The sequence below is a fragment of the Gavia stellata genome, chromosome 21 (genome assembly GCF_030936135.1).
Source record: "Gavia stellata isolate bGavSte3 chromosome 21, bGavSte3.hap2, whole genome shotgun sequence".
Classification (NCBI taxonomy): domain Eukaryota; kingdom Metazoa; phylum Chordata; class Aves; order Gaviiformes; family Gaviidae; genus Gavia; species Gavia stellata.
Window position 1 is genome coordinate 13,747,510 of NC_082614.1, and position 17,319 is coordinate 13,764,828.

General features: G+C 50.3%; 1 protein-coding gene across 1 annotated transcript; it reads left to right on the forward strand.

Annotated features, from left to right (window-relative positions):
* The first annotated feature begins 1,561 nt into the window (after positions 1-1,561).
* Positions 1,562-15,410, forward strand: TMEM120B (transmembrane protein 120B). Its single transcript, XM_059827671.1, has 12 exons — positions 1,562-1,630; positions 5,910-6,028; positions 6,978-7,094; positions 7,871-7,930; positions 8,506-8,601; positions 9,669-9,758; positions 11,943-12,008; positions 12,942-13,003; positions 13,256-13,348; positions 13,771-13,835; positions 14,005-14,073; positions 15,073-15,410. The coding sequence occupies exons 1-12, from the start codon at positions 1,562-1,564 to the stop codon at positions 15,184-15,186; spliced, it is 1,020 nt and encodes a 339-aa protein (XP_059683654.1). The 3' UTR covers positions 15,187-15,410.
* Positions 15,411-17,319: the final 1,909 nt, after the last annotated feature.

Sequence of the window (17,319 nt, forward strand, 5' to 3'; positions counted from 1 at the left end):
CTACACCTTAGGAGTGGCTCCGTGAGAAACTGAGCTGAGACGACAGAGTAACTGCAAAGGTGGAGGGCTTATTTTCAGATGGCAAGGGAAAATAATTTTTGCTGGTAGGGAGTACTCCAACCTTGTGGCGAACTGGAAAGTTTCAGCACGTATCCAGCACAGAATTACAGCCGTGATCCGACATGTGATTCTTTCTCTGTAATCCAGAATCCTGCAGGCTTCCTGTAACATAAGGTCCCGTTACACAGGATTGTGGATAAATGCTAGAATCCAGGGAAAATTTACTACAGACATAACAAGCTCCTGTGACATTTATATTACACTTACTAGTTTATTATTCTACTTCAAGATTATCAAGGCCTGCCATAACACGTGTTTGATCTCTGGACAATCGCGGACCTCACTGGAGGAGCTGAAGGGACAATGCAATGTCCCTGTGGTTGGTGGCTGTTAAAGCAGCAGAAATCCCCAACCGCCGCAAGTTCTGAGCAGGTTTCTTTGGAAACCGAGCGCAGAGGCAGGCAGCAGGTCATCAACTGCATTTCAGGTGTCCACCCACACACGTATGAAAAGAACACACAAAAAGGGCATGGAACAGGCAAACAGCACTAATATAGACCTAGAAAAGGACGGGGGGCAGTGTGCATGCCGAGGAGGGTCTCCGCACCAAATGTTTTCGGTCGGTTGTGTCGAATCCAAGGAAACGGGATCCTTACAGATACTCTGTGAAAAGACACCACCACACTCAAGTTTTTACTTTGGCTTCACACCTCCCCTCCCCCTTGTACCTTTATTGTTTTTAATTGCTTCCTTTCCCTTCCTTTTTTCCTCCGCTTTGCCTATTCCCACCCTTCCGCAGCAAACCCACGTTCCAAGAGGCGCAGCACGGACACTTCCAGCCTTCGCAGCTCCCGTGCATCACGCCCTGCAGCTCCGGGCAGCGGGGCCGCGCCACCGCACTCGGACAGCCCAGAGGCCACCAGGCCCCGCTCCCGGTTTGCCAGTCCTGCCGCCAGGCTATTATTGCTATAATGTACTGTTATTGTCATAATAATAGTAATAATAATAAAACAGAGCAGGAATCGCCTCCTCGTTTTCTCCTTCTGGTCCCACCCACCCGCTGCGCCCCGGCCCAGGCAGCCACGGGGCCCGGCCGCCTCAGCCCGGCCCTGCGGCCGCCTCAGCCAGCAGCTCCCCTCAGGGGACCGGCCCCGCGGCGCGGCGGCCCCGCCAGCGCCACCCGGAGGGCTTCATCTCCCGCCGCGGCCCCGCGCAGCGCTCCAGGCTCTGCCGCAACGCGAAGGGACCCGCCGGGGCGGCGGGGACGGGACCCCGCGGGGCCACCGGGCCCGAGCGGCTGAGGAGAAGCCGCCGCCTCGGCGTGGGCGGGGCGGCGGGTGGCGCGCGGCACGGCGGCGCCGCGCCCAGCCCCGCGCGATGACGTCAGGGGCGCACGTGGCCCGCGGGCCCGGCTGCGGGCTCGCGCCGCTGCAGCCGCCGCCGCCGCCGCTGGCCGAGCTGGCGCCGCCCGGGGCGCGCTTCATCGCGCAGCCGCCGCGCCATGAGGGCGCAGCTGGAGCGGTGCCGGGGCGAGTGGCGGGAGCTGGAGGAGGAGTTCCGGCAGCTCCAGGTGAGGCGGGGGGCGGCGGGGCGCTGCGCCGGGCGGTGTGGCGGTGACTCGCCCGGCTGCGGCTGCGGCCCCGCGCTGCGCTGCCTTCCCCGGCGTCGCTTGGCATCGCTTTGCCGCCTGAGGCGGGGGACGGCGCCGGGCCCCCCCTCACCGCTTCCTCAGGGCTCCCCCGCGCTCGCCCGGGCGCGCTGCCGCCGGCGGGGAGGGGGCCCCCGGGGGGTCCCCGCCGCTCACCCCTTCCCCGGGCGGCGTCCGCCGTGGGGCGGCCTCAGCACCTCAGCACGGGGCCCTCAGGGGTGCGGGGAGGCTCGCCCCCTCCTCGCCGCGCCCGGCGGGGCCACGCGTGCTCGACGCCTGGGCCGCGCGCCCTCGCCCCGCACCCCAGAAACCGCCCCTGCGCCCGGGGAGCCCCGGGTGGGTGCTGGGTGCGGGCGGGACACCCCGGCCCGGAGCAGGGCCCTGCCCCGCGTACCTCCGATGTGGCCCCCGCGGGGACGCGGGTCCCGCCGGTAGCGCGAGGGCGGAGAAAGGGGACCTGGCGCCTTCTTCGTGCCCCCGTGGCGCGGCACGAGGAGCGAGGCCGGTAACGCCCGCGCCGCGAGCGTCGCTTGGCCGGAGTTTGACTTCCAGGGTTGGGTACGAGGGGTCCGAGCGCCATTCATCCGCCTCACAAAAGTGCGTCGAGGGAGGGAAGGACCTCGGAGCAGGGGCTGGGAGCTGTTTCTGCGAAACCCTTGTACCTCCAGAAATCCGCCCTCCCCTGTATGTCATCACGGCTGCGCCTATACACGTGCTTTAAGTCTTTAAGCCAGTTTTAAAACACGACCGGCTGTTCTCGCTCTGCGTGGCTGTTAGCCTCTTTTAGGCTGTTAAACAGAACGCGCGCCACAAAAAAAAAAAAGTGCTATTTCCAGATTTAGCTCCTTTCCTTAGTTAAAAGTCAGTTCAGGTTGTACGCTTGTTAACAGAAGGAAAGGTGGTGGTCGGGCCTTGGGGGGGATCGCCAGCTGGCGTGGTTTTGTTGGTCACTCGTTTGCAGCAAATCCCGTGTGCGCCCATCGGGCTTCTCGCGGAGCGCGCTGCTCAAGTCTGACCTAAACCACAGCAAAATGTCTTACCCCCGCCTCAGTTTCCCCATCCGTAAAAGGAGAGTAGAAATGCTTCTTGGTGGGTCCCAGCTGCTGGTGGCACAAGGTATAACTGCTCCGTGCTGAGTACTGTAGAGGTGAAAAGTTGGGATAACATCCGTTATCTGAGAGCTTTGGGGCTCACAAGTGCAGTTGATATCCGAAGGCGGCGTTGCGGAAGAGGGGAGCATGACACTGTTGTGAGGATGTGACTCTGCTCCAGCTCTGTGAGATGCTCGTGGTGCTTCAGTGTGCTTTGGATGCAGGCTCTGTGCTCCCGGACCGGCTTCAAATCAAACCGTGATGTCTTAGGATAGAAAACCCAACTCTTTAGTAAGAAAGGTCTTTGATATAGGTGTGTGCTCATGCTTGCCCTTGCACATGGCTTTTTGGATGCCCTCGCAGTATCTCTTGCTCTTGAGGAGCCTGGTTTTCCCGGCAGCAGCCTGACCCCCTCCGCATCTGCATCACCCCCCTTCAGCGCCCTTTTTGGCTGGCCTGACTCTCGTCTCCGGCTGGAAACGCTGCTCCAGGGCCGTGTGGGAGCTGCTGCTTGCGTTTGGAAGGAGCTCCCCGTTGGCGTTTTCCAAGGTACTTCGGTCATCTCCGCTCAAAGGGTCTCTCGTGCAATGCCAGCGGGGAAAAAAATCGGTGGCGGGCAGATTTTTTTGTGTCTTGAGAGCCACGCTGGCCCCATGGGACAAAACGATCTCTGTTTCAATGCGCTCCTGCCCCATCTTGTGTTTTACGATTGTGTTTTAAGTTCTGGGTCAGGGGCTGTGTCTTCCTTCTCCTGCAGAGGAGGACCTTGGACTCTGGTGGTGGCTCCTGCCCCTGACGTGCCGGGTGGCTGGCACGGGGCGCTTGGGGCTACGCTGGTATTTGGGGAGCTCTGACTTGAGGGGCTTTGAAGGGGCTGATGCTGCCACGCAGCAGCACTGAGCATCCCCTCAGGGTGGCGGGGACCAGTTGTGAGATGGGGTTGGGGGGCATCCAGGTTTGCAAAGCACTTCTGACCAGTCTGTGGATTTTTATACTTCGGGTTGCCAGGGCAGCGCCTCGTCTCCGGAGCAGCAGCCTGAGAAGGAGCCTCGGGGCTGCGGGGCATTGCAGTTTTGGGGCAGGGACATGGGAAAATGCAAGTTGCCCTATAACAGCTTATTAATTTAAACCCTGTGTATGAACACGTAAACCAGATTTTGATTAGGAAAAAACCCTGCAAGGCCTCCCCGTGAATGTGGTTTGAGTCCTGCAAATGAACAAGTGCTGACCCACGAGCAAGGCGGTGGCCAGTGCAATGGAAAATAATAGACCTCGGGGTACCTACGGGAAACATCAAGCAGTTGCAGCGTGGGGCTGCCGTGCGGAACTGCTGCCTACCCTTAGTCTGCGGGCAAATTGGGCAGCGCAATTTCCACTTGCAAACTGGGCAGTCGCAGCCCCGGCGCTGTAAAACTTGTAAACTTGGGTGCAGAGACAACTCTGATGTCTCATGCCTGGGAGCTCTTCAGCTCGGGGCAAATATGCTCCTCTCCCCGGTGCACGGGTCCTTTGTTTTTCAGCACGTGGTGTTTCCTACGCGGAGAGAGAGCTGTGGCCAGACCTGACCCTCCGGGCAGGTATGTGGCCTGTGGGTTATACGTGTTAACGTAGAGGCAGTGCTGAGCTCCCTGCGCGGCTGGTGAGTCCCCTTGGTAAGCAGTCGCCTCTCTTGATGAATAAATAACTTCACCACTAGCAAACGTTATGTTTTTCTAAATACCAATGTCATTTTGAAGTCATTATCCTGCTGTTTTTGACTAGCGGTCGAATTTACCAGCTCTCAACTCGCCTGTTTGTTTCCAATAAATACTTGAACTCTTTTTTGGCGAAGAGCTTCTTACACCCTTTGAACCAGACTTTTAAAAGACGCTGTTGCGTGACATCTAGAGAAGCAGAACGAGTTACTGTGCAATCCAGGGAGCCCTGAAGTCCTGCCGGTGCTAAGCAAAGCCAAACCAATCCTGAAACGATGAGAGCTGCAGTGCCTGGACATGGTTAGTTTGGTTATTAAGGTTTTTAAATTGGATGCTGGAGCTTGTTTTGCATTGCTCCTGTAAATAATGAACAGCTACCAGCCAGGTCCTAACGAGGAGGAGAGCAAAGATTTGGTTTGTATGGTTTTACCAACATGTTTATGCTCTGGGAAAACAGGTGGCAATTTTCTGTGGTCGTTCACATGCTGTAGATAAAGCAACCATGCAAACAGCCATTTAACCCCCGCCTTCCCTCCGTGGCACTAACTCTGCAAACTCTGTTTTCCAAGTTATCGTAGATCTTAAAATCTGCCCAGAGGGCATCGCTTGGCATCTGGTTAGCTCTTCCCGAGGTCTGCCGGCACCCGGGAGGGTGGTGAAATCATTGCAAAGGGGCGGAAAAGCAGAGCAGGTTTATTCCCGAGCAGAGGGAGGGGTGTGAGAGCAGAGGCATCTCTCAGTGGGCTTGCAGCTGGTTAGTGCGTCCTCATTACGGCCAGTCAAACACTGATCGGGGGCTTCAGAGCATCAGTGAGCTGTGATAAAGAAGTTTCTCCCAAGGAGCATCTAATGCTGTGGGGAGGGGATGGGTTAAGCTGTTATGTAGGTTGCTTGAACATACATGGGGTTGAGATGGCAGTGGTGGCCCGGAGGCATCTAAATCCCCAGGCGTGGATTTGTGGCTGGGTTTGTGTCTTTTTTTCTTCCCCCCTCTGGGTCCTCATCTTTCTTCTTTTTTTTTCCCCTAGATTTAATCTGGTTCTGAAATTAGAGCTCCTGCTCTGCGGTTTAGCCACCCATTTGATGGGGATAGATTGGGATCAAACAGAGGAAGCAGGATTAGGGGCTTCGTTACAGGGTGCGACAGGAACGAGGAGCTCCCGAGTAGGAAAGCTCGTTAGAAAGAGGAATTGAGCGCAGAGGATGCTCTTCGTTTTGCAGGAACTTCATTAATGTCCGTTTAAGTCACGTTGGATCCGTGCTGGTTTGATATCACCCCCTCCTTGCTTGTTTGCACGGGTGCCTGTTGACTCCCAAAAACCCAGGGTTTTGCTTCCGTCCCTCAGAGGTGAGGACCAAATGCAATGTGTAACCTAGAAGGGCTCTTCCTACCAATTATCTCCTCTTCTTCTGCAGGAAACGCACAAAGTTTACAGGCAGAAACTGGAAGAAGTCACCAGCTTGCAGACAGCCTGCAGCAGCTCCATACACCGGCAGAAGAAGACGCTAAGGGATCTGAAGCACAGCCTGCAACGGTAACGGGAGACCTGGAGGGTGGAGGAGGCAGGCATGGGATGTTTCTTCTTCCCAAAGGGCTGAAATGTTTGGATTTTTAGCATTTTAATATGCAGACTGTCATGGTGGTAATTTTGGGTCACCTCCATTTATCACAGCCAGATAAAATGTTTGTAACCCCATGAGAGATGGAGTCCTCTAAATAAAGATCTCTGAGGGAGCCTGTATGGGTTTGCATCCTTGCAGTAGGTCCCGTACGCTGCAGAACCGTACAGCTTTTGGTCCGTGTGTTTTGCTAGGTGAGCAAAGCTTTGCTCCGTAAGCCGTGCTGGAAGAGCAGCATCGGTCCTTGAACCTGAAGGTGTAACTCGCTCCCGGGTGCATTTACAGGAGGGAACTGCCTCTGGCTGCTTGGCTGATCCCCGGGAGCCACAGGCTAAATTCCTTGTGTGCAGGTCTGAATACACCGTCTCCACGGGTTGCCAACGCCGCTGTGCTCTGCTCTCTGTTTTACATTAATTGGTAAAACCGCAGTTTGTCAGTAACAACCTGATGCGTTTTGTTACATCCTGAAATATTTCATGCCTGAAGAGCTGCAGCCTCTGCAAGGGCAGTGCCTGAAACCGCGCACAACGTTCCCAAAGTGGAAGGAGTTCCTGCAAAAAAGCACTATGTTCCCTAAGTGCTCTGCTAGGGAAAAAGTACGGGATCCGGTCACTGAGCTGAGATGAAAAGAGAAACTTTTATAAGCCACTGGTTGAAATAACCTACAACGGCATAAACCAGGCAGTGAAATAAAGTTATGGTAAGCCAAACGGTGCTGCAGAAATACAGGAGCGAAGTGCGCAATAGCATCAACTCACCCAGTAAGCTTTTTAACAGCGTGGATTTTACAACAACGTTATTTTCCTTTAAATAAGAAGGAGGTAAAAACATGAACAGGAATATCTTGTTTCTCTGTTCTTGCAGGTGCAAGCCCAGAGCGAGTCCTGAAGAGTTTGCTCTCATTCAGGAGATCAGCACCCAGATCAAGGAGAGGCAAAATGCCTTCTTCGACATGGAAGCCTACTTGCCGAAGAAGAATGGGTATGTGCTTCGCCGGGGAGGTGCACGCGCTCCAGGAAGGCTGATTTTTCAAGTGTTCGCAGCGGTATTGTTCTCGAAGGATAACGTGCATGTTGAAGAAATACATGTAAAACTGGATTAGTCGTAAATCTCTTGCTGAGCTGCTGTGTCAGTTGTATGCAGAAATCGTTAGCTGGAAGCGTATGTAAATGTCCTGCATGGAGGCAGTGCAGGTTTTTTGTTAAAATAAAAGTAACCCTGCATTGGTGTGAGATCGTGCAATTCACCGTTTCACGCTGTGACATTTTCCTGTGCTAATTTTTTAAAGACTAAATCAGCACAGGAATTTTCTCTCTTTTATTTAAATAGTGCTTTCCACTGACTTATAGATTTATACTTTGCTCCAAATGGGGTTGCTAGGACAGGTTTCTTTCGGTTGTCAAGGGCTGTGTGATGCTGCAGCCCCTCGGAAGTTTCTATCAGAAACTTTTCTCCCAATTTCTCCCCCGTTATTTTTGGTTTTGGTCAGTGCATGCTACATATCTTGCCCTTAGACTGTAGTGCAGAAAAGGGACCAGGAAGATAAGCCTTTTCTCTAACTTCTTGGAAATGCTGACCAATCTTCCCACGTTTAAATCCCCTTCTGTAGTCTATCTATCCAGTTTGCCTTAAATAAAAACCTACAGCAAACGCCTCTTCGGCAGATACGCTGGTCTCTTCAGCTCTGATCTGTGTCATTCTGCAGCGTTCAAATAAAACAGACTTACGTGGGTCCACTCTTGTTTTTTGCCTTCCAGCCTGTACTTAAATCTGGTGCTGGGGAACGTGAATGTAACTCTTCTGAGCAACCAAGCGAAGTAAGTGAGCGTTTCTGCGCGTGTGAACTTAGGTTTCTCCGGGGCCAGCCGTGGATATGGACAGAAGTCCAGAGACGGGAACGGTTTTCTCTTAGATCTGATAAAAGACGAACTGTCGAGGGTGAGCAAGTCGGGCCGTGATACGAGGCCAAGCTAATGCTTCACGAGCTCCGATGGATTCTGTCCATCGTTTGCTTTTAAGCCCAGCCTGTTGCCTTAGTTATAAGGAGGGTTTTGCAGTGAAAAATGGTATTGTGACTTCTAGGCATACAGTGCTACAGAAAAGGGAGATTTTTATATTTTTTTATTTTTTTATTTTAAATCTTACCATGCCAACCCAGAAGCCAGCTCTTATGGACTTAAGCCATTGAGTTGTCTTGCAGCGTGATGGCCTAGACGGACCCTGCAGTCGGAACGCTGCCTTTCACTGCCATCCGCTGGTTTTCTAAATGTGTCAAGCAAAACCTCATGTCTCTGGGCTTGGCATGTGGATTTAAATCTGCTTTGAAAAAAGTGAAGCCATGTTCTGGTAGAACACCCGTTCGTATCTGTAAACAGCGGCTGTTCCCTTCCAGGTTTGCCTACAAGGATGAGTATGAGAAGTTCAAACTTTATCTGACGATAATCTTGTTACTCGGGGCCGTCGCCTGCAGGTTTATTCTCCACTACAGGTAAGCCTGTATTTTTACTTTTAATCAAGTATTTTGAATAAAAACCTGCTGGGTTTGAACTAACTGTTCTCTTCTGTTAAGGACGGTGAGGTGGGCTCTGGCAATGTTTAGGCTCTGAGTAGTTGGACAGCAGGACAGCTTTTGCACCTCTTCTTCAACACTGGCAGGACCTGTAGTTTAGCTACTTGCTTCTCCTTGTTTAACTATTTTTTGGAGTCTCTTGTAACTAAGAGAAGTCCAACATCGTGTTTCCTGATCTCTCCTTTTTCTGGCATCGTGCTGTGCGTGGGAACGAGCAGTTGGTTTCGCTCACGGCTTGTCCCAGGCAAGGACCGGCACCATGCTGCAGCTCTGGGATTGCAAACACAACAAGAGAGGATTTGCATGAAATGATAAGACCTGAAATGTTATCTGTAGGTCATGATAAAGTATCTGAGCACCAACAAGCTTCCACTATTCAGTTTTGCTGAAAAAAAGAGGAAGGTGTTGGAGCCAGGCACTTCCGCTGAGGTCTCTCTGGGTTTGGGGTGAATGCAGGATCATATCAAAGAACGATGCTGCCATATACAGAGGCTGCCCCGAATCCCCTTGGCTTCAGGGGTTTGCAAATGGCAAAATAAAGGCTTTTTTTTCCCCCCAGAGTGTAATGCTCTTCTGCTTTTTTAGTTGATTGGATTTATATAGATCTCATGGAATCTCCTCATTGAATTAGCCTGGAAATGCCTCTCTAAATTGGATCATCTGCTGCTTCCATGGTGCTTTCTCTCCTTCAGAAGGAATTAATGTCATCTCTGCATACCTGCTTATCGGCTCAAGATCTGTGGTGTTATATCACGGGGCACTTCCCAGAGGAAAGGACGCTGAGCCCAGCGGTGCTGCTGATGCTCATGGCTCTGCATGTGGGTTAGAGATGTTCAGGACTCCGAGGCTTTGTGTCCGTTGCCTTACTCGGGCAGGTTTTCATTCGCCCAAGGGGAGGGAGGAAAGGAAAATAGGGGTTATTTGAATGTGTCTTTATAATTAACAGGATTATTTTTTTTTTACTGTGTGTGTTTTCTGTTTAACAGGGTGACAGATGAAGTGTTTAACTTTCTGTTAGTGTGGTATTACTGCACGCTGACGATACGGGAAAGCATTCTCATTAGCAATGGATCAAGGTACTGTGTGACCTGCAAAAACTATTTAAAGCATGAAATGTCCGTAAAAGAAAAACAAGCAGCAAAAGAGGATTCAGCTTCGCACTGAAGCCCAGCAAATCCAAGATGCTGATGCCTCTCTGCAGGGTCTGTTGTCTCTGTCCCCCTCCCCGGTCACTTCCAAGAGCAGATGTGGCCATCTGAGGTTTGGGGAAGGAGGAGAAGGTCCAGTTCCTAGAAGTCCATAAGCTCCTTGTCGAAGGTGTTGGATGTTCTTGGTAGCTGCGGGTTAGTTGTAGATGTGGTCTGGAGTATAAGTGAGTGCGTGTGGCTTTTGGTGAAAGGACCAACCCGAGGTACTGGCTGTATGCCCTGCGGTTAGCGTGGCCGCCCTGCGGGTCACTGCCACGTCTCCTGAAGTGTTTGACTAAATTACAGTCGTGTCAAAGGAAAGTTGGCGGTTCGGAGATAATCGTATGAAGAGCTGGGAACACAAGTTAAAACCCTGGGAGAAGTTAACTGGAAGATGATCCTTACTCCAAGCCCTCGTTTCTTTATGGCACCTTTAGTATCCTAAGGCAGAGTGGTGAATTGCTCCTGGAGCATCTCCGTTAGGTCTGGGTCGAGAATTTGCTTGAGTTTGCACTTGGGTCGAGAATTTGCTTGAGTTTGCACTTGTGTAACTTAACCTGGAGTCTGGTGTTAGATTTTAGCAATAACCTGATGGTTGCACATCCCTGGTGTTCATCATCCAGATAGGCTGGCACAGGGAAACGGCAGCAATTGCCACGTCTCTTCCCATGCGTGTCGGTTTGCTGCTGGGTGAGTGGTGGCTGCTGCTGATGCAACACTTGCCGCTCCCTGTCGCATTAATTAATTGGGTTTCTAGCGTGTCTCATTTGCCACCATTCGTACAGCCAGCATCGCGTTAGCGCAGGTTCGTGCACTCATTCCTGCTCCGGATGCTGCACAGAGAACTGGTGTGCTCCCTTGCAGTGGTGCTTGTACAGGGGTGGACCAGCACTTGTGTTAGTGGCAGGAGTCAGTGTTGTCCTAATTAAGTGGCAATGCCTAACGATCAGCTGGGAGCAGCTCATGGCTCCTTGTTTCAGCCAGTCACTTCCCTCTCTGAAGCCAGTTGTTTCCATCATCTTGAAATGGGGATGGGAGGGAGCGTTTCTGGGAGCCTTCTCTTGGCATTCCTAGCAGGGTGCTTCTGGTCCCTGCTCCCGATGTAAGATGGGGTTTGTGCCTGGAGGCAGGCACCGGGTGTGGCGTGTGTTCGGTGGGAGAATCAGGGTCCCCCTGCTTTGCCTGGGGGCAAAATCTTAAAAATGTGCTGATTTCTGGGAGCTGCCTGAGGACACGGTTCCCAGTGCTGGCTGCCGGCAGCAGGGATGAAGCAGTCTCTTCTGCAAGCACGGTTGTCCCTGGGCCTGCTGCGGGCGGGATGTCTTGTTTTGGGGTGCTTTCCAGAGCGGGAGGGGGGGATCGCTGTGGGGCCAGAGACGAAGAGGAAAAAAACAAGCATGGGGGTTTAAAGTCGCTTGCCCGAGGCCAGCAGAGAAACCTCTGAGCCTGGGCTCGCTGCATCTACAGAGGTGGGTCACAGTGGCTCGGTGCTGTCTTGTGTGAGAGGTCACACGCCTTTGGTTGGAAATGCCCCAAATTAACCCATCGTGTTGGCTTAGGTCCCAAAGCAGCGCCGTCCTGGGGGCAGCTCTTCGCTTCTTGATTCTGCCTCACTACAGCCTTTGCTCACTTTACTGTAATTTTCTGAGCTTGCTGCAGCGTTCATGTCTGAAAGAAACAACCACCTTATAGGAAGGACTTGGAAACGTTGCTTATTTGCATGGCACAGGAAAAAAAAAAGGGTGTGTGGGCTGAAACTTGTGCATCATTACTCACCGTGGTACCTCGTGCTGCGGGGACTGCTGGTTCTCGCTGTGCTGGAGAGCCCACGGGAGCTCGTGAGATGTGCCCTGGTCCTGAGCCTCCCTCCAGCGGTCATGGATTGGTGCCCCTGACTAAGCCATATCGCCGGGATAGTGCTCCACAGCACCCCTTTTGCTTGAGCTGGGCTGTCTGTTTTGTTCCTTGTCCCCCTTCCTCCCCCAAGTCAGGATCATTTTTTGTTTTTGAAGCCAGACTTATAATGCTAAAATCCATTTTTCTCATCTAACTGCCACGTTTTTTTCTCTTCAGGATCAAAGGCTGGTGGGTGTCTCATCACTACGTCTCCACATTCCTGTCTGGAGTAATGTTAACATGGTGAGTCCACTCTCGCCTGCTTGAGGTGCTTCAAGCCCGTTTCAAAGTGTTTGCGTCATCTGAGCATTTAAATCCAGCATGACCACGAAGCTGTGGCCATACGGGCACGTGCCAAAGCGTCAGACTTAATAGTTGTCTGATGTTACAGATGTTTTCAATGATAAATACAACACTGCAAGTTTGTATTTACATTGCTGATTTAAAAAAAAAACAAAACCCAAACCCTAAGCCGTAGTTGCGCTGATGGTAGCAAAATCTCTGCAAGTCTCCCCATTTCTGTCTCTGTGTAACTAAGCAAACAAGCAGCACTTTGCTTTAGAGGGAGGACACCACGAAACGAATCTGTTTAGTGCCTTTACTGAACCCAGATTACAGACCAAGTATAAAGCCAAAAATGCAAGTTACCTTCCAGTGGGTAGTGGCGTTGGTCAAACAACGCAGCGATGCACCCTGCGTATGGCCCCTGTGAACAGATTAATTAAAAATTGTTTTAAAACAACAAATGTTTCTGCTCCTGGATCCGTAAGGGGATGCCGCAGTGGCTGGAGCAGGAGGTCCCCTGTCCTTGGTCTGTCCTGAACTACCCTTAGGATAAGGAGCACAACCACCCCCTGCTCCTCCGCTTGGATTCTTGATGCAGACGCTGCTGGTGGCTGCCTAGAGGAAACTGCGATAAGCGAATGACTTAGAGGGGGCAGCATTCATACGCATTTGAGAGGGGAAACCTAATCCACGAGAGCGTTTCCTACCCACCCGAGCTGTGATGTGCGGCTGTAGCACCCTCCCTGGGCTCCCGACGATGGGGTGGAGCGGGCTGGGTGCCAGCTGCTTGCTTCCTTTGCTAATGGGATCCAGCTTGGCGGGGAAGGGGAAGGGCACTGCATTGTGTGCTTTTTATCAAACAAATAGACCTCCTTTGTGTTTTGTTTTCAGGCCAGATGGACTCATGTATCAAATGTTTCGCAGTCAATTTTTAGCATTTTCAATATTTCAGAGTGAGTATGTCTTACCTTGCTAATTCACGGAATAAGATAGTTTTGTATCTTGCTTGCTTAGAAGAAAACACCTCTGCTTGGTAAATACTGGAGAATTAAACTGTAGGAATATAAAGATAGCATACAAATATGCAAAGTACAAATATAAACAATAACTAAATGCTATTTGATTAAACATTATTAAAATAGTTTGATACGTTTATCGTACTTCTGAAGAGCCAATGCAATGATGTTCTATCTCTCCTTCTCCAGGTTGTGTTCAGTTCCTCCAGTATTATTATCAAAGGGGCTGCCTTTATAGACTCCGTGCTTTGGGAGAGAGAAACCACTTGGACCTTACAGTAGGTGAGGTTTTTCTCCAATACTTTCTTTGCAGTTTTTGCACAGGTTTTAGATGCAGCGATAGGGAAAGGGCTGCGTGGCCTTCCGAGAGCGACTTTGCAGAGCTGCCGCCCCCCTGCCCTGCTGCCCGCGTCCTACGGCACGAAGGGGAGCGAGGCTTTTATCCTGTTCCTCGGGTCCTGTGGGTCCGGAGCAGAGGCCTGTGATCTCCTTCAGCTCTTGAGAGGGTTAAGATGGAGGTTTTGGTCATCCCCATCTTCATCCTCCTCCCATTACCACACTTTCAATTATATATTCTAAATTGGTTGGTTATTGCGGAGCAGGATGGGAATAGCCCTTATGGGGTGGTCTGGGTGGGGAGGGCTGCAGCTCCAGTCCTGGCTCTTCCGTGCTCACTCTCTGCCTCCTCTGTTAACCTTTTCCAGAAGGATTTCAGTCCTGGATGTGGCGGGGGCTGACGTTTCTCCTTCCCTTCTTGTTCTTTGGGCATGTAAGTTGGGCAATCCCATTCATCCCTCTGCGGCGCAGGGCCTGGGAGGGTCTGCCACTGTGGTTGCAGCACCATAAAAAGGTGCTTTGGATCACACAGACCCTTGGCAAATGTTTCTAAAATTTTTTTTTTTTGGTAGTAATAAAATTGCTTTTTTTTTCCTTTGTAGTTCTGGCAGCTATATAATGCAATCACACTTTTTGGATTGTCGAGGCATAAGGAGTGCAAAGAATGGCAGGTGGGTGTTGGTTCTGCTCAGAAAAAGCACGGAGCAGGGGGAGAGGGGGTGTTTAACCACATCCTTAAAGATGTTTGGGCATCTGACCCCATCTAAATAACCCAGGATGATGTGGCACAGAGCCTATACAAGAGGACTCAAAATAAATCTGAGTTACTGTAGGGGAACTTGCACCCATGGGTGATCACACAAACTGAGAGACAGAGCATGCAGGGGGAAGAAAATACACGTGGGTAGATATCTCTCCATATTTATTGTTCGTGTATATGGGCATTTAATAGCAATGGCTGCTGAGTTGCTCGTGGTTCTTTATGGCTGATCCATGGGTTACAGGTACAAAAATACGACGACAAAAAATTGTGGCACTGAATCACTTTAAAAACGTATTATCCATTTTATTGCCCCACTTCTAGGGATCCTGCTACTTGTTTTCTCAGTTGCTGTCACCCAGCAAACATATCTATCCGTTTTCCTGCTATATAGTTTCTCCTGTAGATCCAGATTGGACCACATCCCGCGTGCAGTGGCGCAGATAATCTAATGCTCTTTATCTTGGTCAGCTCTTGCTGCAACTTGTGTGCTCACTTTGTTCAGGAGGAACATGCCTTCCCGCAGAAACGTGTCATTCCCCCATGCCTGTGCCACTGCTTTTCGATGAACGCACTTGTAGCATAATGTTAATCCATTAGATTGGATTTAATGATTTGATTTTACTGTCTGGTAGAGTCCAGCAGTGTGGAATATAATCCATGTTGTAATATTAAAAAGTAGTGAATGCTACTGAAATGATCACGATGATAATACCCTTCCTGTTAACCCACACGGCTGGATGCGTGGATGTACATTTGGCTATGATCTTCTCTCCTCACGGCTCTGTGCTAATGGATCCCTGGACTTGCCAGCCAAGCCCCATGAGAGCTCACTTAAACGTGGCCAAAGCGGTACCCTCAGCTCTCACCTTCCTTTCCCCCCCCCCCCCCCCTCCTTCTCCCCTCTCAGGTTTTTGTGTTGGCTTTCACGTTTCTGCTGCTCTTCCTCGGGAACTTCCTCACTACTCTCAAAGTGGTGCACACTAAACTCCAGAAAAACAAAGACAAAATGAAGAAGCTGTGAACCCCCCTCCCCGGCGTGCCGGCTGCCGTCCCTCCGCCCACAGCAGGTGCTGGGTTTGGGATGGATCCTGCTAAACCGCAGCTACATGATGGATGGGCTTGGAAGGACTCGTCCATCCCCGTGTTTGGTGTAGGATATGGACTCTGCCAGCACAGACTCAGTATTATGCAAGCATGGCTCTCCAGTCCGCGGTCCTGCTATTTATGTATATTTAATACAAAACGTGTTTGTTTTTTTTTTTCCCTGTATATAGAGCAGCATGCACCTGCCCGGCAAAACGCCAGCATTGGGAGAATGTGGGATCTACTGTAATTCCAGTTCTGGAATGATATTTAACACTTTCCAGTTTTATTATTTAAATTCTGTGTATTGGATTTTCAAAGGTTTATGAACGCTCCAGGTTGATCAGTAATACAGACCGAATGCTGTTTTTTAAAGGCATTTGTTTAAGGTATATTTTCAGTGGCAATACTAACCTGTGTGTACTGTGAAAAAAAAAAAAATGCCCATCTTTGTACCATACTGCTGCTATATACACTTTTAAAAAGCTATTTAAAGAAGAGAAATCCTCTTTTGAAAACAAAACCAAGCAAGCAAAACTAGTTGCTTGTTAAATGGCAGGGAAGTCTGCTAGCCCTCTTCCAGGGAAACCAGGGCATCTCTCCAGGCCTGGAAAAGACCTAAAATAAACCGTTTAATACGCAGCTGCTTCAGCCCCTTCTTAATAACAAATACGTTGCCCTTCGGGTTGTTCTTTTGAGACACTGTTTTTCCTTAAAACGGCCTTGATCGGTGGCAATAAGTGCAGTTGCACTCACTTTCTGTTTTCAGTGTTTTTTGCTCCCAGTGCCGTTCTGGAAAGGGGAGGACAGGCTCAGCAGAAATATTAAATACTTTCTTTAGATGCTGCGGTTGTACCAATAGTTAAGAGAATGTAAAACACTCCTTCAGGAGGATGGCAGAGCACAAATACCGACTGCCATCCTGCTTAACTCCTTGTGCTGCTTGAACTTAAACTTACTCATTCAAATAAGCTTGTTTTGGGTGCTGTAACATCTGTACCTCCTCCTAAGGCCAGCTGCAGGATTGTGAGCTGCTTTAGGCAGCATTTTTCCCAACGGCGAAGGCTTCCTTCGAGCTAGCACGAGGCCCAAATTGGGCGTATGCTTTGGCAGAGTGATCTGAAAATGACGCCCTTCTCCCAGTAAGCGTGCTCACGAGGAAATACATATGCACTACAGACTTGAAATGGTTTCATCAGTTCTTCTGTTGCTGCAAGGTAGCAAAATTACCTTTACAGTGTCACTGTCCTGTGGGCATGAACAATAAATTGGAATTTGCATATTTTGAATAACTTTCACACCAGCTGGGCTGTATCTTGCTACATTAACTTTTGACTTTTGCACACCTTGTGAGGTTTTTTTATCCTTTGAACTCTCCATTTATGAAATGTAAATTGTTTTATTTTGAGAGCGATGCTGGAACCTGGATCTGAGCAGTGGAGCTGGTTCTCCAAGGGTGGGGAGCTCTGCACGTGGTGAGTAACTTGAGTTCTGCAGCATGAGAAACTCAAGATTAAAAAAAGCAAGAAAGATTCCTGCGGTGGAGCTGAGGGTAAACGTGGTAATTTCCTGCACATTGATGTTTCAGTTTCGTACTGGGTAAGGTGATGGGTGGTTCTGTGTCTTTTACTGACAAATGTCTTCTCGTGGAGGAAGGGCTGCACAATTCTTCAAGATTTTTCTGTAGTCAAAGATGTGCACAAACTTGCAATGTATTTTTTTTTAATTTTCCATTGTAAGCTTGTAGGGATTCACAAACCTTAAATTAAAACAAGTTAGGGGAACAAAGAAAAAGGTAAGATTTCAAGGATCAAGATATCTTTACCCTGCATGTAGAATAATAACGACGGCTCGCTCCAAAACAAGTTTTTCACCAGCTGGTCACGTAACCGGCAGAGGATAAAGTTGCATGAACTCTGTATGATGTACAGTTACCAGGCTTTATGTGCAGTGTTTGTCTGGTAGACTCCTGGCATGCACCGCCTCAACCTTTTCGCAAAAGGTTGTGTCTTGTTACCATTACACAAGTCCTATGTACCCTCCCTTAGGATGGGCAGTAGTTTGCGTTATA